At 47.2% G+C, this 26,949-nt stretch overlaps 1 protein-coding gene across 6 annotated transcripts in view; it reads right to left on the bottom strand.

Moving 5' to 3' along the window:
* Window positions 1-3,525: 3,525 nt before the first annotated feature.
* Window positions 3,526-26,949, bottom strand: part of GDPD5 (glycerophosphodiester phosphodiesterase domain containing 5) — a 100,597-nt gene continuing 77,173 nt past the window's right edge. For 5 of the 6 annotated variants that reach the window (XM_085078055.1, XM_085078070.1, XM_085078056.1 and 2 more), the window contains exons 5-17: window positions 26,371-26,430; window positions 24,263-24,361; window positions 23,017-23,110; window positions 21,406-21,551; window positions 17,273-17,355; window positions 14,266-14,416; window positions 13,704-13,922; window positions 12,843-13,000; window positions 10,897-11,044; window positions 9,837-9,919; window positions 8,618-8,632; window positions 5,221-5,333; window positions 3,526-3,913 (exon numbers count right to left, since the gene is read on the bottom strand). In XM_085078055.1, coding sequence (XP_084934181.1) covers window positions 3,798-3,913; window positions 5,221-5,333; window positions 8,618-8,632; window positions 9,837-9,919; window positions 10,897-11,044; window positions 12,843-13,000; window positions 13,704-13,922; window positions 14,266-14,416; window positions 17,273-17,355; window positions 21,406-21,551; window positions 23,017-23,110; window positions 24,263-24,361; window positions 26,371-26,430 — 1,485 coding nt within the window. In that variant the 3' untranslated portion in view covers window positions 3,526-3,797. The remainder of the gene's footprint in view (window positions 3,914-5,220; window positions 5,334-8,617; window positions 8,633-9,836; window positions 9,920-10,896; window positions 11,045-12,842; window positions 13,001-13,703; window positions 13,923-14,265; window positions 14,417-17,272; window positions 17,356-21,405; window positions 21,552-23,016; window positions 23,111-24,262; window positions 24,362-26,370; window positions 26,431-26,949) is intronic. The other variant, XM_085078086.1, reaches the window with a different exon arrangement.

Here is a 26,949-nt window from a genome sequence, read left to right as displayed (position 1 = left end):
CTCATTTTCTTACTCCAGCCTTCTTCATGTACTTTTGTTACAGCTGCATTTCAGGCTCCACCTCAATTTCTTAAAACCTCTGCTTTCAACTCCCTTCTGATTATTTTCTGTCTCACTTGGGTACTAAGGATCTAAATTATATGCAAAGAGAAAGCAAACATATCCTATTGTAGAACTATATTGTCCTTGATGGCTACTGCAAAAAACCCTATAAATGCTTCATAGAATCATCATAGAATCATGGAATGGTTTGGATTGGAAGGGACCTTAAATATTGTTGAATTCTGATGTTGGTCCTGGCGGCTTTTGTGTGGCAGCAATCCTTGGCTGTGTTGAATTTTGGAGGTGGAATGGAGATGGAGCAGAGAGGGAAGGTGTGTGAGAAGTGTGTGATGCTCTGGGAGGCTGAAAGTGTTGGTGCACAGCCAGAAAAGCTGTGCAGAGCTCCATGGGGTGTGTGCAGGTTGTAAAGGGAAGAAAATTGGCATTGGATTGTGGAGAGAATACAGGTTTCCAAATACCAGGGGCAAGGGCTGAGCAAACTTATTGTCCTCGTTTATCTCTGCAAGACGTGGCTGGAAACTTTTCGAGTTATCAGCTGTAAGGGGGAAGGAAGGTCAGCGACAGCTTTCCCTGCTGGCACGTTTTCCTTGTCGAGTTTTTAGCTGGAAACGATTCTGTTTAGCTTTAGACTCTGCGATTTGAGGAATATTACGTGCAGCTGAGCAGGGAAGTTCACAGCGCAGCGGTGTGTCTGGTGTGCTTTACAAGGGGCAAGGGGACACCAGGCGTGGATTCTTCCGCTAGTACCTTTTATATGGGAAGAGGTGCTGGAATGTGAAGGTTTGAAACTGAAAAACCCGCAGTTCCCGCAGAGCCGCGCCCGCCCCGCTCTGTGCATCCCGGGATGCGGCGGGAGCATCGCTCCGGGCTGGGCCGGGGCCTCGGGTCGGGTCCTGCCGGGCTTGGCGGGGCGGGGTGAGGGTCTCGGGCCCGCGGAACCGAGCCGGGATCGGGATCGGGAGCCGGGATTGGGATCGGGACCCGGGATCGGGATCGGGATCGGTACCGGTACCGCGGCTGGGATCGGGCGGCGCCCCGGTACCCAAACAGCGCCGCGGGCGCCCTCTGGCGGACACGCAGCGGCGGTGCAGAGAGGCGCCCTCTGGCGGACACGCAGCGGCGGTGCAGAGTGGCGCCCTCCTGTGGGCACGGGCGGAACTGCAGCCGGTTTGGGGAGTTTCGTTAATTAATTTATTATTTATTCCTTTATGTTCACGTTGAGCTTCTCAATGCGCACAGGAGATGATGCATTTCTTGACAAGGGCTCCAAGTGACCAACTAAGAGCATGTGACAGAGCCCTAGAGTATTCTCAATAATTTGGAATTTTTTTAGCAGCCTAGGGGGGGAATTCTTTTTGAGAGAAACCCAAAATTAAAAGATAGGGGCTCTAAGGGGAAGAGAGGGGTTCTGAGTTAAATTAAAAATGCACTGGGAAAAGTAAATCTCTGAAACATCTCATCTTTTCTCCCAGCTGGGCTTTTGTGTGATTTGCCCTGATGCCAACTGCTCTTAGGGGAGTTTCAACCTGTGGGGTTGTAATGAGCACAACAGAAAATAATGGGAAAAACTCTCTGGATTGGGCAGTGCAGTCTCTCTTTAGTGCCATAACACAAAACAACATTAGACTGGCAGGGAAATACTGACAGTTTATTTCACAGAGCATTGCAGAGTTTATTTTGGTCTAGCTCTATTCTCATCAAAAAAGTATCATCCTCTTTTTTTTCCAAAAAAACCAAAAAGGTAGCAAATATTCAGGACAATAACAGTCAGTGCATTATGCATGAAATTTGGGTCTTGTCATTAAAAAAAAAAAAAAAGGAAAAAATGTTAATTGTGAAAACAACTCTTTGTTGGATTGCTTTTAACACTTCCAAGCTTTTAAGCACTTAACCTCTCAATAAAGTCATCTCCAAGGATAAAAACAGAACATGCAGGTGATCACCAACAGATGCTGAGATTTAACAACATCTCTCACTTGGCAATGACAATCCACCAGGAATGTTTCCATACAGCACCACATCAAAGGGAGAAGCAACTTAGTTCTCAAAATACCTTCAAATCCACCAAAATCTTGCAGTTCTGCAGAACATGACACACTTTATTTCACAGGCTTGAGAGTACCATCGAGAAGGACAGTGTTTGGGGAAGGTAAGAGGGAGTGTGGACCAGGGGCTTATTTCACTTACATTCATAAAAATCCAGGGGAGATGCAAAGGAATTAAAGTCTTGATTTTTCGGTGGTGCTTTTTAGAGCATCAACATTCACATTTTCATTATAATTTTCTTTTCTTTTACATAGATAAGTTAGCCACTTTTGCCCCCAACTCTTACACACTAAGCCCCAAACTTCAGGTTTTCAAAATGCCACTGGATTTCAGCTCAAAAGGAAAGAGCAGTTCCAAAACAAGAACAAACTTCTCAGGGCTATTTCTCTTGTGCCTTTGCATGTGGAACATGATGTGTATCAGCATCCTCCAAACTGTCTTCTCCTCTCCTTTTTTTAAAATAATTTTAAACTTTTAACCTGTGGTCTAAGCTTTTGGTTTAAAGCCTTTTGCATTGGAAACTTGCTGATGGGAGCTCCTACCTTCATGAGCTCGTCAGCATCTGCTGCAAGACCATCGCTCCTTTGGAGGACATGAATGTGCAGCTTTAAAGATCCTGCTTTTACAGCAAGGAGCAAAGGTCTCCTTGCAGGAATAAATTATATCCCGGGGCTGCTCCGCCTGCCAAACTATTTACAGCTTCTGCACCCCCAGGCATCTCCTTGGCCCAGAGAGGGGAAGCTCCCACTGCACCACCACCTCCTCTTCCAGAAGGGAAGCAAGGAGTGACTGCAAATGCCACTTGGAGTGGCAGGCACTTCAGCCAGACCCCAGCAGTGATGGTGCCCATGGCATTGCTTCTCCAAAGCCACCCAGGCTCCCAGCAGAGCCCACCTTAGGGAGAAGAGAGAAAAAAAGGGGAAAAAAAATCAAAAACTGCTGCCAGCAGAAACCAATCTAAAGCAAAATGCTCAGGTTTTGCCTTCAAAACTCTGGCAGGACATTCCAAGAAGGCCATTCCCCATCGAGCATCCAGGCTTTGGGGAAGGAGGGTGGGACAAGGAGAAGTTGCACTGAGCCAGTGCAACCCCTTTCCTGGCTTTGAACTTCAGCAGGGAAGAGCAGCGTGAATTCCTCTCCTAGGAAAGCTTCTCTTCTCCCAACAGCCTCCTGTGGCATCAGAACTACAATTTCATTGTCCAGGAAAAGGGAGAATGAAGGGGGAACAAAAAAATAGAAACCATAACAAAATCAACACTTCACAAGAACATCACAACATTCAGCTACACAGTCGCTGCACCAAGGGAAGGACTGGATTAGGGAAAGGAGGAGAAAGGGACACACGTCCAACGTGTTGCTCCCAGAACCCCCAGGGGGACTCAGGCTCTCACATCAAGATTCAAAGAACTTCAGCCATAAGGTTGAGGATTTAATGAACATGGTATTTCCACTCATGCCCTGGAAAAATTATACACTCAAAAAACAAACAAACAAAAAAAAGACAAAAAAATTCAGATTTTCTACATATTTACAAAAATAAGCCCCCCAGCCTCACAACCAGGGAGGTGGAGCAGCCAGTGGTGGGGAGTGGGACGGGGTTTCTGCCCGACCAGCAGTTCCTCAGAGGTTGCCATCCCCCGGGAAGCAGGAGAGCACGGCTCTCGCTGCCGCAGGGCGCGGCAGAGCCCTCAGCTGAGCCGCAGCTTGGTGTCCCGGTGATCCGTGGGTGTCACCAGCTCGTTGGCATAGCCGTTCTCGGAGCAGAAGGACAGCTCGTCCGTGGTCTCCACGCCGTTGTTGATCTCTGGGAAGGGCACAGAAAGCAGGGATGTCACCACAGGGTGGTCACAGGAGCATCCCCCCTGGATGGGGAAACTGAGGCACTGAGCAGCAATCCCAGCACATGGGACCCATCTGATCCTATGGGGAATTAGGAACACTGCACTCTATAACCAGTTCTGAGCAGATCTGCCTCCACTTGGGAGCTCAGCTCTACATTTCAGCCCTTCACCATCCTGCCACCACCAGAGGCAGAGCTGGATCTCCCCCACACCTGATGTCATTGTCACAGGTTGAGCAAGTCACCTGTGGGAGAATGGTACAGAGCACTGGAACCCAATCCCTTCCCAAATGGCCATTCTGAAAAAGGACTGACTCCAGTCACTGGTTTCACTGGGAAAAACCTGCACGCACCACTGTTTTAATGGCAAACACCCACCCTAGGCAAGAACAGTCATTTCAGAGGCACAAATCTTCAATCTGCATGCCCAGCTCTAAGGATATTTTATGTCTGGGATGTTTTATGTCTAGGACATGGTGGGGAAGCTCAATTCTGCAGTGCCCAACTGCTTCCTTGTCTGGGTTCCCTGGATTTACACCTGATTTTCACCACCTCTGGCTGGCATTTCACACAATAAGCAAAGTTGCCTTTTTGCTGTGTCTGTGCCCAGTGCACTAAACCCTGATCCCTGCTGGGCCTCTCCAGACCCTAAATACAAAAAAAGAAAACCCATAACAAAGCTCAGGGGGTGGAAGGATTATATTCACATTCCTTCAAAGTGAGTTTTCCAGCTTCATGCACCACATTTAACCTTTTAAAGCTAAACATCTCCATCTTTGCTCAAATTTTTGAGATCTTTCTTAGAGGTGGCATGTGATGGACACATTACCAATGTGTCCCAACAGAAATGAACTCTGGGAGGAGCACAAGGATATCAGGAACCCCTCAATCTCTAATGCCAGTGAATTCCAGGTCCACCTCAAACTCATCACCATATTTGTGGTCACATATGCCATTATTTAGTTTTATGGCTTTTGACAAAGCAGAGTAGAAAAGATGTGGGACAGTGTAAGATGGGACAATTTGGGAGGCTAAATGCAGGATTTCTGAGCATATCAGTGCTCAGACCTGAGCCAGCTTGGGATGGATCACAGAATCACAGAATGGTTCAGGTTGGAAAGGACCTTAAGGATAATCTCATTCCAAGCCCCATGAGCCATGCCCATATCCCACAAGTGCACTGCAGCAAGGTCAGTCCAGTGCCCCTGACCCACAGCAGGAAAAGACCCCTGAATCAAGACCACCTCCTCCCTCAGCAGCCCCATCCCTACCTGAGAAGATCAGCTTCTCCTTCATGACTTTGACATCCTGGCTGGAGCGGCGCACGGCAGCGCTGAGCATGATCTGCTCCGGGTTGTAGGTCCTGATGCTTCCCAGGCGCCACCTGCAAGACAGGAGCACAGCTTCAGGGACTGCTCTCTCCAGACACAGGATCAGCCTCCACACAAGTGGCCACCACCAAGTCCCTTTGCTCCCTTGCACCTACACAACCCCATGTGGTAGGAGGATGTTCAGAGATGAGAGTGTTACCTCAGGCATCTTTAACCACCTTGAGCACCCTAATTCCACCCAGGAATTAGCCACATGGGCTCACAGACCCAAGAACTAATTTGCAGCTGTCCTAAAGCCCTCTACAGTGGTTCAAAGGAGACAGAGGTATTTTAACTTCGAGGGAACAGAACAGGAGAACAAGGCAAGTAAAGAAACCACAACCTTTCCCTCACCGAGTGCCATGGTAAGGCTTGTGGGAGAAGAGAGCTCAGGCAATTTAAAGTCTCAAACCTGAGACACAGCAAGGAAATGGCCTCAGATTGTGCCAGGGAGATTCAGATTTGATATTAGGAAATACTTTTTCCCCAAAAGGACTGTCCAGACCTGGCACAGGCTGCTGGGAGCAGTGGTGGAGTCCCCATCTCTGGAGGGATTTAACAGCCATGTGGATGTGGCACTTGGGGACATGGAGAGCAGCAGCCCCTCATTAGGAGGAAAAGATGGGCTGCTGGAATGGGGGAAAACATGGCTTGGTGGGCTCAGCCAAGGCAGCTGTACCCAAGATCCCACCACAAAAGGGTGGTGTTTCATCCAGGCTTTCATAGCCCACACCCCACTGACCCACCAGGAAATCCCACTTTCCCTGCACTGCCAGGGATGCCCTAAAACTATTTGATAAAGAAGCAGCAGGGTTTTAGGGTGGCTTGTGAAGTTTCTGATCTGCTGGCACCATCTAGTGGCTCACCCACACAAGAGAAGGTGATTATTTATTCATTTACAACTGACAATCACCTTCTCTTCAATTTCTAACCCCCTACCCAGCCCCAGGAGCAGAAGATATGAGGAGCCCACAAATCTCCAGCCTGCATCTACAGCATCAGCCTGACAAATCAATACCCACAAAAGAGGTTCTGCAACTTTTTTTTCCAGGAAAATCTAGCTGGTGTCAGTTTTGTGGAGTTTCCACCCCCTTTCCAACTCCCAGTGGTTGACACTGGATGGTGACCATCAGGCTTTGACCAGGGTGCAGATGAAGGCTACACAGAAAAGAAGGGGTGGGATGGCAACACGACACAACTCACAGACCCATGGACAGAAGCAATGCAGAGGAAGCACAAAGAGGCAAAGACATTAAAGTATAAAACAAAATAAAAAAAAAATCTTCTATCATCATCATCATCTAAACTGAGCCACTCCTACCTGGAAGAATATAATTTTTGGCCTTAGTCCCCTGTAGACAGATCCCACTAAGGCCAACATGGTTGTAAGATCTCACAGGATTAAGACCCTCCTTAAACTTAAATCAGGACCAAAACACATTGGTACAACAAGAAGCCTTTTCTTTGCCCACCACACCAGGATTTTCAGCATCAGGCTGGGCTGTTTGGACAAAAGTAACCTTTTCCCCACAGATCCCAGCCATCCCATGGAGGACACAGGTCATTCTGAGGCACAGAGAGCCCAGCCTCAAAGGGGTGCAGGGACCAAGGGCTTTTCTCCTCCTGCCTTTGCTCTGCATCTCCTGTGGTGGCTGTGGGCAGAGCCAGGATGGTAAAACATGCACAAGGAGACGATGGCTCCTCTCACAGGGGTGCATTGCTCTGACAGAGTCAGGAGAGGGTAACCCCATCTTTCAGGGGTGCTTTGAAATGTCCTCCTAGAAGAGCCACCAGTACATTTAACCACGATCCAACTCCAACCACCACCATCTGTGCTGTGCTCAGTAGCCTTGGGGACTCCAAAAAGCTGGTTGAATAGAAAAGAGCACCTCTCCTACCCCCTTGGACTCTGTTGTGATGGACCAGGTTTGGGACAGCAGCGTGCAAAAAGGCCAGAGAGACAGCAGGAAGGTCCTGTTCTGGGAGGTTGGCGTCAGAGCAGACCAGACGGACACGGGGTGGGAACAGACTAAAAAATACTGGGACAACAACACAGAGACAGCATAGACTGGGTTAGGGTCATGGCCAGACCCTGGGGTGGGAGGGCAGATGCTCAATGCCATGGAGAGGCGGTGGGAGAGGGGCAGGTCGAGGAAAAAATGGGGTTGATCAGCACTGAGGTGGTACGATGGAGCGAGCACAGAGCCAAGCCAGCTGCAGAGTCCCCATCCTGTGCCTGCTCCTGCCTAAAGCCTGCCCAGCTCCTCCTCCCTGCCTTCTCCTCATCCACGAGCAAGGGGGAGGTGAGAAGGGGACAACACCCAACCTCCCTGCACCCACAGGAGGGCTCAGCCTAGCCCCACAGCCAGGCAGATTTTGGGGAGATGCCTAACACCGTGATCCAAGGCACCTCATGGACACCTGCAGGAGCCAACCCCGACCCCGAGGCAGTGGGACAACCAAATCCTCAGGAATACAACCCCATGGCACAGAGCAGGAGCAATGGAGAAGGGAAAACATGGAGAGTTTGGTCCAAACAGAGAGGCAGTGAAGGCTTTACTGCAGACAAGTGACAGTGCTTCCCTCCAAGGGAATGGGAATAGGCAGTGCCAGGAGAAATCCTGGATTCTGATTGATGGTGCTTCAAACCCAGCGCCCCAGGATCATTCCCTCCCCAAGTGCAGTGCTCTGTATTTTCACACTGCCTTTCCAGCATTTCCAGTTTCACAGTGGTGTAACTTGGGAAGATCCCAAGCACTGAGGACACCAACTGATGAGCCAAACCTTTCCAGCTATCAGCACCACTCATTCAGAGAATTGGAGAGACATTACTTTATATAACTGAACAGGTTCCATGATTTTCATTAGAATCAGCCAATTTAGAAGAGGTTGGTCTCAAACACCTCTGGTAAATACAAAGAGGAAGGGGCTGTTTTGTGTGGGATTATTTCCACTGAGAAAGCATTACATCCTCTGGGAATCTCCCAATTACCACGTGTCCCAGGACCTCAGAACTGTGCTGTTTTAAAAGGCTGTGACTTAGATCGTTGTAAGATAAGATCAGATTGCCTTCAAAACATCCACTGGCTTCAGCATCAGACTTCCATGGTGCCCATGGCTATGGACTAGGCAATGTTCAAACCCTCATGGTCCCCCTTCCTGAAGCCAGATGGGGGAAAGCATCAGGAAAAGCTGCATCCTACCCTGTCCATCTGCAGTGAAGCCATAGCAGAGAGGGAGAAAGAGAGAAAGGAAGGCTGAATGAAAAAGAGAAAGAGGAGGAAAGCACCAGAATTACCTGATCATGTGATAGCTGTGAGATGCCAGAATGCAGCAGAGAGAGAAAGAGGAGGAACATGCACAACAGTCAGAGCAGTAAGAAAATAAACAAGGCAAAGAGGCAAAAAGAGATTAGTTAGAAGTCATCACAGTGGGTATTTCCCTCTGCAGGGGCTGCCACGATCCTGTCAGGAGGCTGGAGCAGCAGAGTGGGAGCAATCCCTACCCATGGCTACAGAGGAGAGAGAAGCCATGCAGAGGAGAGACGACGAGAACAAAGCAGTGCCTCTGCTCCCACCCACCCCCTCATCCTCACGTGAAGGAAGAAGTTCTGGTTTGCCCCAAAAAGAACTTGGGGAAAAAAACAAACAAACAAACCAAACTGACCAAACAAATAAACAAACAAAAAAACCCACCAGAAAAATCAACTGTGACACCACAGACCAAATACCAAGCCCCGTCTCCCAGAGCTGAATCACATCAGCAGGTGACAGTTAGGCAATTGTGCCCTGATTTGGTTTTGCTATATCCTCAACCCTCCCACCAATTCTTTCATGTGGTGGAGAAACTGGAACATCAGGGAAATGGGTCTGTCCTGCACAAGGCTCTTGGAAGAACAAGCCTTTTGCTGCAGAAAAAGTCCAACTTCTGGCAGCAGAGTTTCTCCTTCTTCTTTCTAACTAAGCAACTGATTTGATTTGCTGTACCATGATGTTTCCCACAATAATTCCCTGCCTATGGCAGGGGGGTTGGAACTAAATGATCTTTAAGGTCACTTCCAACCCAAATCTTTCCATGATTCCATAATATTTCTATTCCTTCTTCATCCAAACAGGAACAAACTGATTTAAGAAAACTGTAACATGCTCTTTTTGAACACTATAATGGCGGAATCTCAAAACTCCTCTCCTCTTCTTCCTTTAAAGCATTTTGATATCTTTCTGAACATCCATTTCCCTAAAGCATTTACAGTTTCTCTTCCACACATTTTAGGAGCAAAGCAAGGCATCTGACACTACTAATTTGTGATCTCTCACTCTTCTCAAAAGGTGCATCCAATTCTACATCCCGTCAAGGGAGTGGAATTCTTGTTTGCAAGGACTTTTTAATAAATATTTCCCCTGGTATTTCAATCAAACAACTGAGGGTCAGGGTGCTCCTCTCTCCCATCTCCACCCAACAATCTGAACAAAAACACAGATCACAAACACACAAGAGCAGAGCTGTAACAAACTTACTTCTGGAATATAAAAACTCCTACAATTATGAGAAATGAAATGAGATCAGACGTGATCCAGATTAGGTGGTACTCGTCTGGAGGCTGCAAGACACAAAACAGAAGCAGACCTTAAACATTTGGGTTTGTGCAATCACAGGGAGACCACACATGGCTGAAGTTACCACCAAGGAGCAAGAAAAGCACAGAGCTGCAGGGGTCTGGTGTAAATCACAACATTTATGACCTTCCTAATGCCAGGCTGTCATCCAAAACTATCAGGGAAAACTGACAACAGGAACAATTCAAAACTCTCCCTCCTTTTGTGTACTGACATCTTCTCAGAGCTCTGTAGGCTGGAAGTTTCCTACCTCAGCTGTACCTTGGGGTGATGGCAAAGTGCTGTTTGGCAATCCAGGTTGGGGGGGAAATGGAAATAAATCCCTGTGAGACATGCAGGGGCTGGTTTAAGTGCAGATGGGAGCTTTTAGGCACAGCCCCCATGCTGTAAGTGCAATTTCTGTCCTTTCAGGCACTGGTAGGTCTGGTTCCAGGTGCCAATCTAAGTGGTCATCTCACCAGCTATGCCCAGCTGAACCATCATCGCTGGGTCTCTACCTGTTCTTTGTCCAACAATGTGACAGCCAGAAGTAAAACTTGCCCTCAGTTTGGGATTTAGAACAGGCAAAAACCTAACTTTGCAACTTGGCCAGAACACAGAGGCCTGGTTTGCTGGTTCACCACTGTGCCTCCTTATCCTGCAACTCTGACATGCTCAGCAGGTCTGCAAAGCTGCTTTTCCCTCAGAGGAAAACTGGAAAAATCACGTGGGTTAAATAGGGAAGGCACTGCAATCTCCAAGGATCCCACCCAAACTGTATGGGGAGAGACAAGGCCATCCAAAGGGATTGTGCAGGAGGAGCACTGACCTGTTACCACCTCAGCTGTACAGAGAGGGAAAACCCTCAAGCCCAACCACACCTCCCTGGAAAATCCCAGTGGACACAGCGCTGTGCTCAACACCTCTCACAGCATTTCCTTCTCCCAGGAGCTTCCCAGCCCCTTCCCAAGGTGGTGCTTACCATGAGCCAGATGGGGAAAGGCACCTTGCGGAGGAGGTGGGAGCTGTCGGACGTGACCGAGGGGACGCCGGCACACCACAGGATGGAGAACAGCCAGGGCTCGTTCACCGTGTACAGGTTCACACTCAGGTTGGCCATGGCGTAGTCCCTGCCAGGGGACACACAGAGTGACATGCAGGACCCCCACAAACCTCAGACTGTCACCTCCAAGAGGAGAGCTCTTGCCACCAACTGCAATCGCAGGTTATCGGGTTTGAATTGCGTGAAATCGGGTTTTTATTAGGGTGGGGTCACTTCATGAGCAACCCAAGGGCACTGCAAGCCAATGGTTTGATCCTGACAGCTTTCCTCACCTCTTGGCTGCTGTCTGGCACAGGCCATGGACCATCTCAGATGCTTCCCCAGGAATGATGGACATGGTGTGTTTCTGGAACCACCATCTCATCATGCTGATGCAAAATTAGCATCTGCCTCAGACGCCTGTAACACTTCAGGAGCAATTTGCTTAATTAAACACTGACAGACCTGTCTCCAACATCAATTCCTACAACTTCTATGCCCTTGTTTGGGGACAGTTGCAGAGTTACACCTTCCAGCCTCCTGAGGTTATTTTCCAAGCAGCTAAAACAGCAAGCTTGGGTCCAGGAGCTGCCAGCAGCAAACCAAGCACTGCTACCCAGCTAATTTGTATAAATTGCTCTGTTTCCTTCTCTGTGAAGCAGAAGCATCAATAATCAATCTCCCTCACATGGGCAGCACCAATTAATCCCTGCAATTTAATACTGACATTCTGAGGTGGAAGGCCACAGTACAAGGTGTGGACATCTCCAAGCTCACACCAGGATCAAGCTGCTCCAAAGGGGTGCTCTAGGGCAGGGGTGGTGCAGCAAGGTTGCATCCAAGTGCTGGTTTTGGGGAGAATTGAGAGAACTGTGTTAAACCAGGACTGCAGCCACATTTGACTGGCCATCACAGGGCTCCAGGAACATTCAGGTGACAGCTCTGATTTTGGAGCCAGCTGAGGTGGGACTGATGGGAGACTGGGGCTGATGAACTGGGATAGATGAGTGAGCTGGCACAGGGCCCTTTCCATGGGATAGAGCAAATAGGTAAGGGGGAAAATAAGCAGGAATTATTCTGCAGGTAAAGCACAGACTTAGTTTTAAGGGTGGGGAGCTTGACTGACTGCTGGCAGCCATGGAAAGACAGCTGGATCACCCTGAACAGGGCCACTCAAACAGCTGTAGGCTCAGCTCTTCCCTGCTTCCAGCTCTAACATGCAGCAAGACAGCTCCTTTGGAGACATTTCTCCTCTGCAAACGTGTTTAATTTAAACTTAAAAAACCAGAAAAGCTCTACTAGAAACAATCTGCCCTCCCTGAGAAAGGGGGCAAAGCCGAGAGCTAAAACACCACACAGTTCAAATAGAGGCTCGAGCAGAAGGGCAGGAAACCCTTGCTGTACCAGGGTCATTACAGAGAAGAGCTGATCAGTCTGAATAGAAGATACAGGACAGGAATTACTCTTTCTGCAAAGAAATTTCTGAAAGCATATCCAGACTTTGGATTAATCAAAATTCCATGGTAGCAGCTCTGGAGCAGAGGAACGGAAGCAAAGGGCAGCTGCTAATGAGGATGAAGCAGCACTCAGAGGGAACTCAGTGTGAAAGGCCTTCACTTTTTCCCAGAGCTGTGAGTGCAATAAGGATCAGCCAATTCATACATTTGTATTTCAAAGAGGATCATCATATCCTGGGATAGCACGTAGAGATGTCAGAGGCAGCTGTGTGCTCGCAGAAACAGCCTGAATTCTGGATGATGGGGAGGGAAAAGCTTGCCCAGCTCAAGCTTGCAAGAGGAAATCCATCTGAACAGATGCCTCTGTGCAGGCAGGACAGGCTGGGATGCTCAGGAGAGGATGCAGTGGGCTCTCCCACAGGGCTGTACCTGACATCTTCGTTGGTGACCTTGGTGTACCGCAGGTTGAGCTTCACGATGCCCTTCTCCCTCAGGCGCTCTGCATCCAGCTTGAGGCCAGAAGTCTGCTGGAAACCTGGAGCAACCTGTCTGACCAGCTGTCTCTCTGTGTCTGGCAGCCACATCACCTGAGGAGGGAGTGAGACAGGGCACAGGTTATGGCAAAGGTGGTTCCCAAATCTGGGAACACTCCAGCCCAGGTCATGGAATTCCCTAAGATCATACCACACTTCCAAAGTGGGTTACATCAATAGCTCATGCTCAGCTGCCAGAGGTAAAGTGGATCATGGAATCACAGAGTGCTCTGGGTAGAAAGGGACCTTTAAAGTCATTTCATTCCAACCCCTTGCCATTCCAACTCTTTGCTTTAGACCAGGCTGCTCCAGTCTGGTCTTAATAACTCAGTGACACTCATCTACCAAAGCATCAGAGCAGCACAGAAGCAGCCACATGGATTTCCAACAGGGAACCAAAAACCTGAGGGAGTAATCCCACTTCACACCCCCACATCTATGTTTCAACTATTTTTCTCTTGCTCTTCATTTCCATTGTGGACTTAGAGGGGGCTTAAAAAAAAAAAAAAAAAAAAAAGAGAAGAGGGAGAACCAGTTTCCTTACACCCTGAGAGAACCTCTCCTGAGCTGCACCAGGTGATCCATTCCAGCCTCTGGGACTGCTGGCATAGTGCCCAGCATGACTTCCTGGCACTGAGTGGCATTTCAAACCCAAGTGAATCACTCAGGCGTTGATGCCCAACTGGAGACACCCAGGGATTCATGGAAACCATAAGGAGGCCAGTTTTGGAAACATCCCCAACCCCACAGAACTCACAGCCTGCTGCCGAATTCCTGATGCCAGGATGGTTTCCAGGGTGATGTTGATGTAAGTGCTGTAGTAGGGATGAGCTGCTGGAAGGTCCTGGAAGTTCAGGATGAGGGATGTGTTGTCCTTGATCACCTCCAGCATATCTTCCAGCCTGCAGACTGACTGGTTGGCAGCCTCCAAGTAGTCAGCCCTTGAGAGAGACCCTGCTGTCCAGAAAGGGTCATTCTGAAAGCATAGCACATCCCAGGATTACTGCCACAAAGTCCAGACCCCCCCAGTGCAAAGGCTGAATTTCTTCTTTTTCTTTGTGAAGATGATTATCCCAAAAGTAAATTAAAAAAAAAAAAGAAAAAAGAAAATATCAGTGTATTACACGCTGCCTTAAGGCCTCTTCTTCCAGGTGGCAGAAAAGGCACAGAAAACACAGTTTAGACCAAATCTAAGTTTAGTAGAGACAGAACTAAGTGTGGTCCAGCTGCACCACATCACCAAGGAGATGGATCTACACCCTTCCCCCTCAAAGAGGACCTGGGCACAGACTGTCGTGCCATGTCTCCACAGAACCCACCTGCAGGAACCACTCTCCAGCATTGAGCTTCTCCAGGTCAGTCCAGTTGAACATGGAGCAGTGCTCGTAGGCTCGCTCTGGAAACACTTCCTCCACGTTTGTTGTTCTCCTGAGAGTCTTGTCATGCATCAGAAAGGGCACCCCATCATAGCTGCAAAGACAGGCCCTGTTACAGGTGGAGAAGAGAAATTCCCCTTCCCACTCCAGCCTCTCTCACCAAAATCCTTAGGAAGGTTTCAACCAGCCTTAGAAATCCCCAGCCTCCTCAAGAGGCAAATATCTCTTAGATACCTGCAGATGTTGGCAGTCATTCCTACACTGACATAACCCTGTCCATGCCTCATCCATCTCTCCCTCTCTCTTCCCCTTTACCCCTCAAAAATTTCCAACTCAGATTGCTTGGACAAGAGCACCCTGAATGCTCATCAAAGCTTCTGCAGCTCCCAAAAACATCACAGGTTTCCCTGGTGCACAAACACTAACAAATTCTCCTCAAACTGTTCACAGCAGATGATGAGGCAGATTTTCAAAGCTTCTCAGACTATATGTGAACATCAGGCTTTCAGCAAGATGCAAGGGTTCCAACCTACCAAAAATGCTCTGAAATTGCCTTCTCCAATTGAAAACTGGTTCCATGCCCACATGATTTAAGTTCATGCATTCAAAAACAAAAAACACACCTCTCAGATGAAACAGCCATATGCATGCCCTGGGGCTTTTAAGTCATCAAGAAATTACAGAATAATGGTTCTGGAAAATTATAAAACACTCTTTAAACTTTCTTCCACTCCATTTTCTGTGACCAGATCAGTGGTAATCACTCCATTTTCTGTGACCAGAAATCAGGACAAACCCAGAGCAGCCAGCCTGATAACAATGATATTTTCCAAAGCAAGGAGCCCATCTTCCTAACAGGAGACTCGGATAAAGTCTGAAAAGGAGATGGGGTGAAATGACAAATCCCATTTGAATTAGGAGACAACCCAGAGCTGGTTCCCAGAGGGAAAACAAAACCCAATTTTAGATGATGGAGCAAACGTTGCCTCAGCTTTACCACTGCCCTCAGAAGTCCCTTCTCACAAAGGTCACTGGCATCTTTATTTGCTATTTCTGGCCTGTGCTGTGCCAACTCCTTCCCCCCCAGCCCAAAGCAACCCGCTGACGTGGCAATCCCACGCTGCTGCAGTCGGAAGGAGTTTAATAAATACAGTTAAAAATAAAAAAAGAAAAAAGAAAAAAGAAAAAATGCCAAGCAACTGCAGAACGAAGTGTTTAGAGACAGCAGCTTGAGTTTAACATCTCATAGAAGAGCAGAGAACTGCTAAGCGTTAACCACAGTGCAGAAATCCTATAGGGCACTTGACATTTGCTCCCTCCTTTCCAATCCTTCCCCTCATGGAGTCACCCATCACCACTCAGGGCTAACCACAATGTCTTGGCAGGCCCACGTTTGAAGCAATAATTCAGAGAGGAAAATCAGAGCTTTAGAAGAACAGATGTGGGAGGGGGTAGAAGAGAGAGAGGAAAATGCAGCAATTCCAGGCTCCTGCTGCTTGGAGCAAAGCTGGCTTTAAACTGGTTTGGGATGTGGAATGGGTATGGAGCAGGTTCTTCTGGCTCTGACTGCATGTCCAAGCTGCCCACCCATGCTGATACATGCCTAGAAGAACATGGAAATATTCCAGGAGGGATGGATCCATCCAGCCACAGGCACAAGAGGATCTTTCTGAGGGACAAGGGCAGCTATGGGTGTTGCGCTGCAGACCCTTCCCAAGGGTGCTGCCAGCTGCACCAATATCCCCCTTTTCAGTCTGAAAGTCAATGAAATCCTCTTCTTCTGAAGACACTTGGGTCTCCTGGAGAGGGCTCAGGAAACTGAGCCATCTAGGGCATTGTTCATGCCTGGAGTGCTCCTCTGGGATGGCTGAGGAGTGGCAATGGGGAGAGATCTTGGAGCTTTTCCAGCTCTCCTCCTCCCTAAGCCCACCTTTCTCCTTGGCCAGTGTTAATGGATTCAGCCACATGAGCCATGTGCTCATCTGGGAGCTGGGCAGTCAAGCACTTGTCCCCTCACAGCAGCTGATGAACTAATTTTGGAAAAAACCAGAATTGTGTAACATACATCCCAATTCATACTTCATCCTTCCACAGTGACCTTCCATTCACCAGGGGGAAGAAATTCCTTCAGTTTTCAGATCATTTTCTCTCAAAAAAGATATGCAAAGTATAAAGAAAGCAAGTAACAATTCAACTTCCTTCCACCAGGCAAAAATATCTGTCCATCAACATGAACCTCCCAAGTAGTCAGGGAAAAAATAAAATATCTGCTTTGAGTCTTTCTTATGTTTGTAAGTGGAACTGGGACAAACTGGGAGCAGGAATATTAAGGAATACCAAACTCCTGGAACAAAGCACGGCTCTTGAAATAATCCTAAGTTGCCTTTTAATTGGTCTTGTCAACTCAGCTCAACATTTGCCAGCAAGGAGTGACTTTCTGACAGTCACCAGGTTCCTCCTTCCCCAGCACTGATGCCATGTGAGGGAGGAGAAGGAGGAGGAAGGGCTTCCTTCTGGTGCATTCCTGGGATGGTTTTTCAAGGTTGGTAAAGACCCTCCTGTGCAACAAAGTCAATTTGGGATCTCTGCTCTGTCTGCACCAGGATTATCCCAGAAAAAAATCACATTTAACAGCTCTGCTCTTCCCAAGGCCAGGCTGTGTTTCACTGCAATAAAACAGGCTCTGGGATAAACTACAGCCTTCTTGCAAATGAAGATGCCAAAGGGATCCAGGTTCCCCCACCTGGACAACTCCACCTCTCCCCATCACCTCAGTGAAATAATCAACAGATTCTGTGGGTTACAAATGGAGACAGACAGGAGTTACTGGACAAATTCACCAGCACAGCCCTTTCCAGTGGGAAGAAGCTGCAACGATCAGACACATGGGATATGCTGGACCATTCCTGGCTGGATTATCCACAGACAGTCCCAAACTAGACTGATTTACCTCAATACCACATCAGCCTGGACTCCATACACCTTCTGCTCCACTGCCTTCTGGAAGGACATCAGAGTGTTTTCTGGTGCCAACTATTAGGAAAAACCAAAAAAAAAGCAATGAGAGATCAGTAGCATGAGGGAAGTTTACAAAGCAACATCAGTAAGAATGCTGGAGAAGGGTTTGGAGATACCAGGGTGCCCTCAGTAAGCCAAAATGTTATTATTCCACACCTATCTGTGCCCAAAAATTCCTGTCTCTTTCATACCATGAAGAACAACTCAACACCACTTTTTTTAAGACACATTTTACTCCCACATCTGCTCATTCCATAAGCCATCTATTAATCTAAAAATCAGTTTCTTTAATAACAAGTGTTCTAGTTAGTTTTAACAATTAAAAAACAGCCTTAAACCTACAAAATTTATCCCTGTGGCTCTTGGAGATAAGGAGTCAGATTTTATTTGAAATTCTTTCCTGTTGAATGGAGCAGATGGTGACAGAATTAGGGTTTGTTTAAAATAAAAATGGTGTGAAGACAAACACTTTGCTTTTCCACAAAAGCAGTACAGTGTAGCTACTCCCAAAACACCCATGGAAAAACAACAAGCAGACCAGAAAAAAAAAAATACAACTACAGAGAGAAAATCTGGCAGGTTTTCTGCACTGAATCACAAGCAGATCAAAATTTAGTTATTTTTGAAAAATAAATTACCTTTTCCCCCATTTTTTTCCAGGTTTAGAGCACCTGTAACACCCTGTTTTTCCACCACCAGTATCAGTTCCATCAGCACACAATGAGCATTCACAACCCATGATTTACTCAGGGGTTGGAAAGAGGAATAATTAAGGGCAGAGGCCTAATTGCAACATGCAAGCAAAATACAATAAAATAATAAAAATAAAAACTTGCTAAAGCATTTAGAGTGTCTCTAAGAGACATTTGTTTTCTGATCACTTCACAGCCTCAGGCCAGCAAAGCTTTAGGGTAAAACAATCAGAGCAAATGTCAGCACTAACCTTCACCCAGCCCCGGTATCTCAGCCCTGAATTCCTCTGGCTCCAGCCACACATCAATACAAGTTCATTTTTATGTTTGCTCAACAAAGGCAGCACAGAGGCACATTATCTCCCTAAAACAGCTCCCAGTCAAAGCCAGACTTGTTTAGGCGAAGGCAGAGGCGACAGCCCCAGCACACAGCCCAGCGCTGGGTCACCCAAGGTCGAGCTCCAAGAGCAGCTCTGCACCCATTCCCAGAGCTGTCAGCAGAGAGCAGCAGCCACAAGGATCTGCAGAATCCCAGCCACACTTGCTCAGATCGCCTGGGATTGCTCTCACCATCTCTGGTTTCTGCAGGATAACCCTGCAAGGCGATGCTCTCTCTACAGTACAGGGCTCAATATTTGCTTTTTGCACCCACCCCCCTATAAAAACCTCTCCTACAAAGACAGGGTGGGAGATCAGAGATTGTTCAGCCTGGAAAAGGCTCTGGGGAGATCTCACAGAACCTCCCAGTACCTGAAGAGGCTCCAAGGGGAACTCATTGCAGCCTTACAGTATTTAAAGAGCACTTTTTACACAGGCAAATAGTGACAGGACACAGGGAATGGCTTTAAACTGCCAGAGGGCAGGGAGAGATGGGATATTAGGATGGAATTCTTGGCTGTGAGGGTGCTGAGGCCCTGGCACAGGTTGCCCAAAGAAGCTGTGGCTGCCCCTTGATCCCTGGAAGTGTCCAAGGCCAGGCTGGACAGGGCTTGGAGCAACCTGGAATAGCAGAACATGGCCCTGCCCATGGCAGAGCAGAGGAATGAGATAATCTTCAAGGTTCCTTCCAAACCAAACCATCCTTGGATTCTGTGATTACAACCCTTCATTCAGGCAAAGACAGATCTCCTGTGAGCAGGTGGTGAGTCCCCAAGCTGCCACCCTCACATCAGTAATTGCCTCTCCCAGTGAGTCCATCACTGATCCAAAGCTGCCCTGCCCATTCCCGCAGCCCTCGGTCCATCCAAGCCCAGAGGGAGCTGCACAAGCCCTACACTGATGGCATAGCTCAGGAAAAGCCAGGAAAGCAGATTTAACCTTTCACACTAAAATCAGATGCTGCCTCTTCCCAGAGGTGGCACCACTCTGGAGGCAGGATTGCTCTGTACCAGGGATTTATAAACCCTGAAATGTGATGGTTTTTGTGAGAAAGGAAAATCTGAGATACAGAGATTTCCATCCTCCCAGCCTGTCTATTCCTCCAAGAAAGATGGAGCTGAAGCCCTAAATTAAGCATGTTTAAGGCAAAGATGCATCCAAGTGGGACAGCTGCTGTTACAGGAGTTAATTTCTGAGATAAATGTTATTTTTTAAAAAGGGCTTTACAGCCAAACTGCAAGAATTAAATAAATGCACAGTCTTTGTGCTTGTATTTCTCTCTGTCTCCCTCCAGGTTTTTTTTTATGGGATACTTCATTGGTACAATATATTCAGGTGTATGTTATGTTTAAAACCTAAATCCAGGTTTGCAACAATGGTTGCAACCATTTTCTTAAAGAAAAAAGCATAAAGCAACACAATTTCCAAACCTCTTCTCTTTTATAAACCATGCCCACATCACTGAGAGCCAGACAGACCCAGCACAGCATTTCTAGACGTTCTTCCTCCTCTCTGTGCTTGCTTTGAGAGCCTCATCCCCTGCAAAAATCAGGCTACTATTCATTTCTTCCTGCTGCAGAGACACAGCAAGTAATTTCTAGAAAATTACAGTGAATTAACTCATTTTGGTTATTTTTGTGCTTAGAAATCCATTGCAAATGCATTCAGAGGCAGGAGCTCTTTGGGGACCTTCCTTAAAGAAGATTATGAAACTGTGTTAGAGCAGCACAACCTTGCTGCAGCTGGACATCACCACTTTGTGTCTTTCCCTTAATTAGCAGCCAGGGCTTAAAAAAGAAACTCATGGCATCGTTTGTTTGGGAGGTTAATGAAGAAGCTTGAGCAGAAGAACCAAATTTTATTCCAAATTAATTGCAGTCACTGCAAACCTCTGGCAAGTCTGGGGAAAATATCACTGCCCACGGCAGGGGTTTGGAACAAGGTGGTCTTTAAGGTCCCTTTCAGCCCAAAACATTCTGGGACTCTGTGATTATGCATGAAAATATCTGATCTCTTGTTTCATCAACAAGATTTAAGGGTATTTTTTTGTCCTTTTAGATATACAGCCATCATTTTAGGGCTTTTTTCTAATTAATTTTTCCTCTCTTATCTCTCCTTTCCAGTATTAATCTCCTTGTGAACCAAGAACTGGACAAAAAAACACACAAGGCAGGATTAAAGGGATATCTAAAAAATGGAATTTCCTTTTGTGTAAAAGCAATGCCCTTTGGAAGTTCCCTGTGTGGAGCTTAGCATGGATCTGCCAGCCCATTGGATTTCAGCATTAGTGTCCCATCATGCCAGGTGAGTAACATGCCAAGGCAGTAACAGTTCTGTTTAAAACATAAAATAAAGCATAGCTTTAATCCTCATATTTTGGAAAGCATCCACAATCAACCCTGCCCATGGCAAGGGCTTGCAACTCAATGGGCTTTAAGGTCCCTTCCCATCCAAACCTGGGAATCCATAATCTAACTTTTCAGGAAATTTCTCAACCAGACTGAAAGGAAGTGAAAAAGCACAAAACAAACAGGAAAAAAAACAAACAACTCTGCCATGGACAAGAGGATAAACTTATAAGCAAAAGCCATTAGAGATTTAATAACTAGATACAGGAGATGAGACCTCATTATTGCACTGCCCACACAAGAAAGCTGAAGCTTGATTTAATGAAAGACGACCTGACCTGACACAGATTTATTTCCCACAAAAGCTTTTCCACTGCTCTGACAGAAGATGTTTATTGTGAGTGTTTGTTGCTCTCAATCAGGCCAGCAGCCAGGTTAACTGCCCTTATTTTTAATATAAAAAGAAGTTGTGTAGCAAAGCAAATGATTCTTTATTTCACCTGCACAGGCAGCACAAACCAAAGCTCTTCAGAGCCCTGGGGAAAGCAAAAGCCACCCCAACGATGGTGGCATTGTTTTGGCACCTAAGAGAAGAGAAAAGGAAGGTTTCTATGATTCTGTGCAGAAAGGCTCTGATCACTACTCACCATTGGTGCCCCACGGTGCCCTAGGATGGCTGGCTTGGGTCCCAGAGCCTTCTTCTCCATGATGCAGGGGGAGGAGATGGTGAGGGGAACGAGGTAAAGTGCAACTACAACTGCCAGGTATGCAGTGAACATCAGCATCTGGGAAGCTGGGATGCAAACAGAGACAAAGAGCTGGTTAAAAAGCTGGCCCTGACCTCCCCCTGCCACAGGAGCAATGGCAGGACACCTCTGTCTTCCTCCAGAGGAGAGACTGATCTGCTGTCAGAGCCTCTACTAGAAGAGCAGAGCTCTGTGTTTAGGGAAAAACATCTTCTATTAAAAAAAAATCAAGTCCTGAAGGAGGTTTTCACTCCAGTTTGTATTGGGGAAACAGTAAGTTAAGTGAATTGCTTAAACCCCCAGAAATGCAACCCAAAACACTGCTGGCTTTTCCACCCTTTGGGTGGGACAGCACCAAATTTTGCCTTGCCTGGCAACAGAAATAATTCATCAGTCACACAGAGCTAAAAATAAGCCAAAAAGCCACACTGGTGCATTTAAAGTTTATATTGGTAGTTTACCAACACCACCCACTTCAGCCAGGGCAAAGCCACTTCAGCTGCTCCTGCCTTTAGGTTTGTGCCAGCCAGAACTGAGTTCACCTGCAATTATGTTTTACTTATGAAGTTGGAGGTGTTTAAGTAAATCCCTGGGTTGTGATGGTGCTGCAGTGCTTGGGGCCAAACTCATATTTTACAAGCTCCTTAATAAGGTTTTGGAACTCAAGGGATAGCCTCCAAAAAGAAAAAAAAAATCCAAAAAACCCCCAACCCAAACCCTTTAAAATAAATATTTGCAATGGATGCAAGATAGAGAAAGTGGGCTTTTTTCAAGGGAAGGACAGAACAGCCCAGCTCTGCTCCTGGCCACAACTGATCTGGTTTCACTCATAAATAGACTACTTTTTGCTTCCAGCATCTAATAGGCTCATTCACACATGTTCCCACAAGCCAGAAGTAACTCTAGGAACTCTGCCAGGGCTGTCAATCACTCACAGAGCACTCAAGGAACTCAGTGGCACCTTGCTAAGGGAGCTCATGCTGTGTCCTGAACCCCAAAGGTGTCTCCAGCACCCAAACCTCCAGGCAGACATGGGATTTGATCCTGACCCAGCTCCTGCTCACCCCAGGAGCACCACACACCAACCAGGCTCTGAAAATCAAATCAAAAAACCCCATAGATATTTTCTCAGGAAAAAAGCTGAAATGCCACGAAGAAATGGCAAGAACAAGCTTGCAGCAAGGCCTGCAGCTGCACCTGATATTTCCAAAAGACTGAAATCCTATTTTCCATTAAAAGTCACTGTAGGTTCCCACACAGGTTTTGGTTCTTCTCTTCTATTTTTAACACCACCATGTCTGCACCAAAAAGCCTGAAAACACTTCCAGGTAATATGCCTTCCACAAGTAAAATGAGTCTGAAATAATCTTAAGATCAGGAGATATTAATGTTTTTTTTAAAAAAAACAAACAGAACAATCCAGGAACAAAAAGAGAGAAGGAAAAGAGCTTCTTGGCTTATTAAAAAAATAAAAAAGGAAAAAGGAAACAAGAGGATCCAGGAGGTACTCACTGGCTTTCTCTGTCCGTGCAAACTGCCCTGCCACCAACCACGACAGTGCTGTCACTGCTGCCAAGGCTCCTATATGCAAGAAAGGGGCTGTGGCCTGCAGGGCACAACAAAAGGAGAAGCAGATATGATTAAAAACACCCCAGCACCTTGCAAATTCATTGATCTCACAGGTTCCATTTCCAGTTGGGTTCTGCACCATCCCTACATCAGCCTCCTGCAGCTGCTTTGACCATTGCTTCCTGCAAATCCTGCTGTTGCCTTTGGCATTGAGGCCAATCTGAAGGGAAAGGAGGAATGCTCTAACTGTCTTACAGGGGAACAGCTCTCTGAATAACACAGATAACTGGGTAAAGGGCTGCTGGAGACAGAGCACCGGAGGTGTCCAGAAGGCTCCAGGGACAACTTATTGTGGCTTTCCAGGACTTAAAGGGAGTCTGTAAGAAAATTGTGGACAGGCTTTATTAGGGCCAGCTGCAGCAGGACATGGGGGAATGGTTTAAACTGGAATGGTGTAGCTTCAGACTAAATATAATGGAAAAAATTATGATGAGGATGGTGAAACACTGGCACAGGGTGCCCAGAGAAGCTGTGGATGTCCCTGGATCCCTGACAGTGTCCAAGGCCAGGCTGGACAGAGCTTGGAGCAGCCTGGGATAGTGGAAGATGTCCCTGGCCATGGCAGGGGTGGGAATTGGATGATGTGTAAGGTGCCTTCCAACTCAAACTCTTCTAGAATTCTCTGAACACACTGGACTGTTTATCACCAGGGTGCATCACCATGACACAAAGTTGGAGATGTATCATCTGAGTCATGCTTCTGCTCTCCAATTCCCTGCATAAATCTTAAAAAAAACCCCAATAAAATAAAGCACTTCTGAGAAATGTTAGTCACTTGTGTGAATGCCATTTCCACCCCCTGCATTTGCATGGATTTGCATACTCCCAAATGCACGTCAGTGATCACCTCCTGAGCAAAATGGGCAAAATATTTTTGGACTCTTTTTTGAGGAAGAGGGCAGCTCTAGCAAGAAATTAACATTTTTGTCAGTATTTTCCTCTGCTATTTCTACAGCCCTGCAGGATACCACAAGTCTTTCTTTAAACAATTTTCTCATTGCCAAGATTTCAATTTGGGGAGTGACAAACATCAAGACAGAGCTTCATCCTACAGAAATTCATAAACCCTACGGAATTCAGCTGCACTGACCCCTCTTCTCCCAGGCAAGCATCCTTGCAGACAACTGACCTGCAGTGAAATAAATACCATGTCCCACTCGTCGTCCCAAAGCTGTGCTATCGATGACATGGTCACCACAGTAGTTATCAAGGTTGTCACCAGGCCAATCTGCAACAAATCAGAGGGTATTTACAGGCTGGAGGCTGTGGTTATCATAAAAATTTTATAGATGGGGAAATGGAGAGAGGAAACCTTTGCATGTAATAAAAAGCCTAAAACAACCAGCATGAAGACCCATGGGGAAAGAGTTTAGGCTCACGTGCTGTCATTTGTAACCTGCTAGAAACTGGGGCTTGAGAAGAGACTCTGGAGAGGACAGTGGTGGCATTGAGGTGACAGACCAAGATCCAGCCCATCAGGACCTCCCCCAGCCTCCCTCTCACGTGGAAGCACTCAGAGGTCTGAGCAAAGCAGTCAAAATGAAAACGTGACCTCCATGGTGAAGGTAAAAAGTTCAAACCATCCAAAAGTGTCCCAGAAATAACGCCAGCTGTAAAGGGTAAAAATCTGGGCTGTCTGTCTAAAAATAATTCCCCACTCTCTGCTGATCAGCCAGAGTCAAAGGATGCTGCTGCAGATCCAGAATGTGTGTGGGAGAGCTTGGCAGGAAATTGATCCCCAGAACTGAACTCATCCTCTCGGTTACACAGGACACCTCTAGGGCAACTTCAGGTTTACTTCATACCTCAGACCAGCAAATAAAATCCCACATTCCCAGCATTTACAGGAACCACTTTGGTACACATAGACAGGATTCTTCCTTCTACAGCCCTAATTCCCCTTGATGTGGCAGTTCTGTGTGGCACAGAGGTGTCAGGACACAAAGCCTTTCCTCCTCACATCAGCTTTAATTTACTGCTTCTTCTCCTCCCCTCACAGCCATCTTCAACTTGGAGTACAACCCTCAGCTCTTTGCACAGAATTACAGGAGAAAACTGGAAGGAGCTGTGTGGTTTGCACATATCAGTCTTTCCCACACACTTTAATCTATATTTGAAGTTCATTCAGTATAGTTCAGAGAAAAAACATTAACTTATTCCAGTCTTGTATCTCAACCTCCTTAGGAAGCTGAGGGAGGTGTGGGGAAGGGAAGAGACAGAGCAACACATCTGAGCAGTGATGGAAAGTGGGGTTCTTTGGAACAAGCAAAGGAAAGGTTGGAATCCATAGGGTAGAACTGATTGCCACCAACACAGCCCTCTTCTGGACTTACTCATCTAAACCCACCAGCATGTCTGAAAAACACCACTATCCCTGATGAAGAAACATATGTCAGACTCAAGAACTGATAATTTATTTTGGAGCAACAGTCTGACAGTCCCTGCCCCCTCTCTGATTGCATCCTCTTCCCCTGAGGAAGCATAATTTCTATCATCTCTAAGGAAAGGAAAAAAAAAAAAAGTAAGAGAAAAAGGGAGGGTGGGGAGGCCTCTGTTCTCCCTGGGAGGTTTTCAGGCTCTGATCCTACAAGACCTCATCACATGCAGAACTGTAGGAGGAGCTGTGTATTGGCAGACTCAGGACCTGTGCCTCCATTTCCAATCAGCAGACTGCCAGCCACAATGGGATCCTGCCAACCCGTTTTCTCTCCCTACACACCCTTCCTCTCCCCTTCTGTGCTCCAAACATCTTCTCTCCTGTTTCACAGCAGTGTTTTTCAAACTGCTCTACACACAAATCTCCTTGGGCCCAGCAAACCTCACGCTGCACGTTGCACACCCCCAGTTTTAACACCCAGATCTTCTCCCAAGGCTTTTCCAGCTGGTTCCTCAAGCACAGCCTCATGTCTGCTCAGCCCCTCTCCAGCGCTGGGTTCAGCACAGAAAGGAGCCCCACAGAGGTTCATGGAGCACCTGAGCTGGGATTGAATCAGGCTGCTCTAACTATGGGTGTTTCTCCATCTCCACAGGTGGCCCCTCCATCAGCAAGGGCCAAAAGCCACCAAATTCTTGTGCCCAGGCTTTGACAGCCCCTCTGAGCAGTTTGCTCATGAGGCCACACATTCCACAGACATTTCATGCTCTTCCCAGAGACACAGTGACAGCGAGTGCCACACTCAGCCTGCCCCTCAGGCTCCTGCATTCCCAAGTTCTGCTCCCTTTGAGGCTGAGATTTACCTTGTGCAGCCAGTGCAGGTTCATCTGCTGTCCCACAGCTATGTGACACAGTGCCAGGATCTGGGAGGGAGAAACCAAGAGTCAGGCAGAGGCACATCACCACCCTGAAGTGTTTGGGCACACAGGGACAAGTCACCATCCAAGGGGACAACCACACGAGCCAGGGCAGCCAGCAGGAATGGAGGGAGGATGGCTCAGCAGATCCTCTCCAAATACAAGGATGTGGAGGAGAAGGCTCTGCCCTCCAAGGTACGGGGAATTGAGAGCCTGGCCCAGGGGTGCACAGCCTCCAGGGCTGAAGGAAGCAGTGCTGGTGTGTGGCCACCTGAATGGACACCACCTTAAGGTCACCAACACCCTGGGATGAAGAGAAACAACTTCCACTTGTGCCTGGAAGTGCAAACTGAGCCATACTCTGGGAAACAAGAGCTGTAATCCTCCTCTGAGGATACTGGTCTTCTAGTTTTGATCAGCTGACATCAAAGACCATCAATTTTTCACTTCATTTATGCAACTGAAGGCTTAGAGAAAGAGAATGAGAAAGAAAGCACTTCTGAGGGAAAATTGCTCAACTTGTAG

Source organism: Lichenostomus cassidix, chromosome 1 (assembly GCF_008360975.1).
Source record: "Lichenostomus cassidix isolate B80296 chromosome 1, HeHo_3.0, whole genome shotgun sequence".
In the NCBI taxonomy this organism is placed as follows: domain Eukaryota; kingdom Metazoa; phylum Chordata; class Aves; order Passeriformes; family Meliphagidae; genus Lichenostomus; species Lichenostomus cassidix.
The sequence above is the reverse complement of the archived record's forward strand: the minus strand, read 5'-3'. Positions and strand labels throughout refer to the sequence as shown.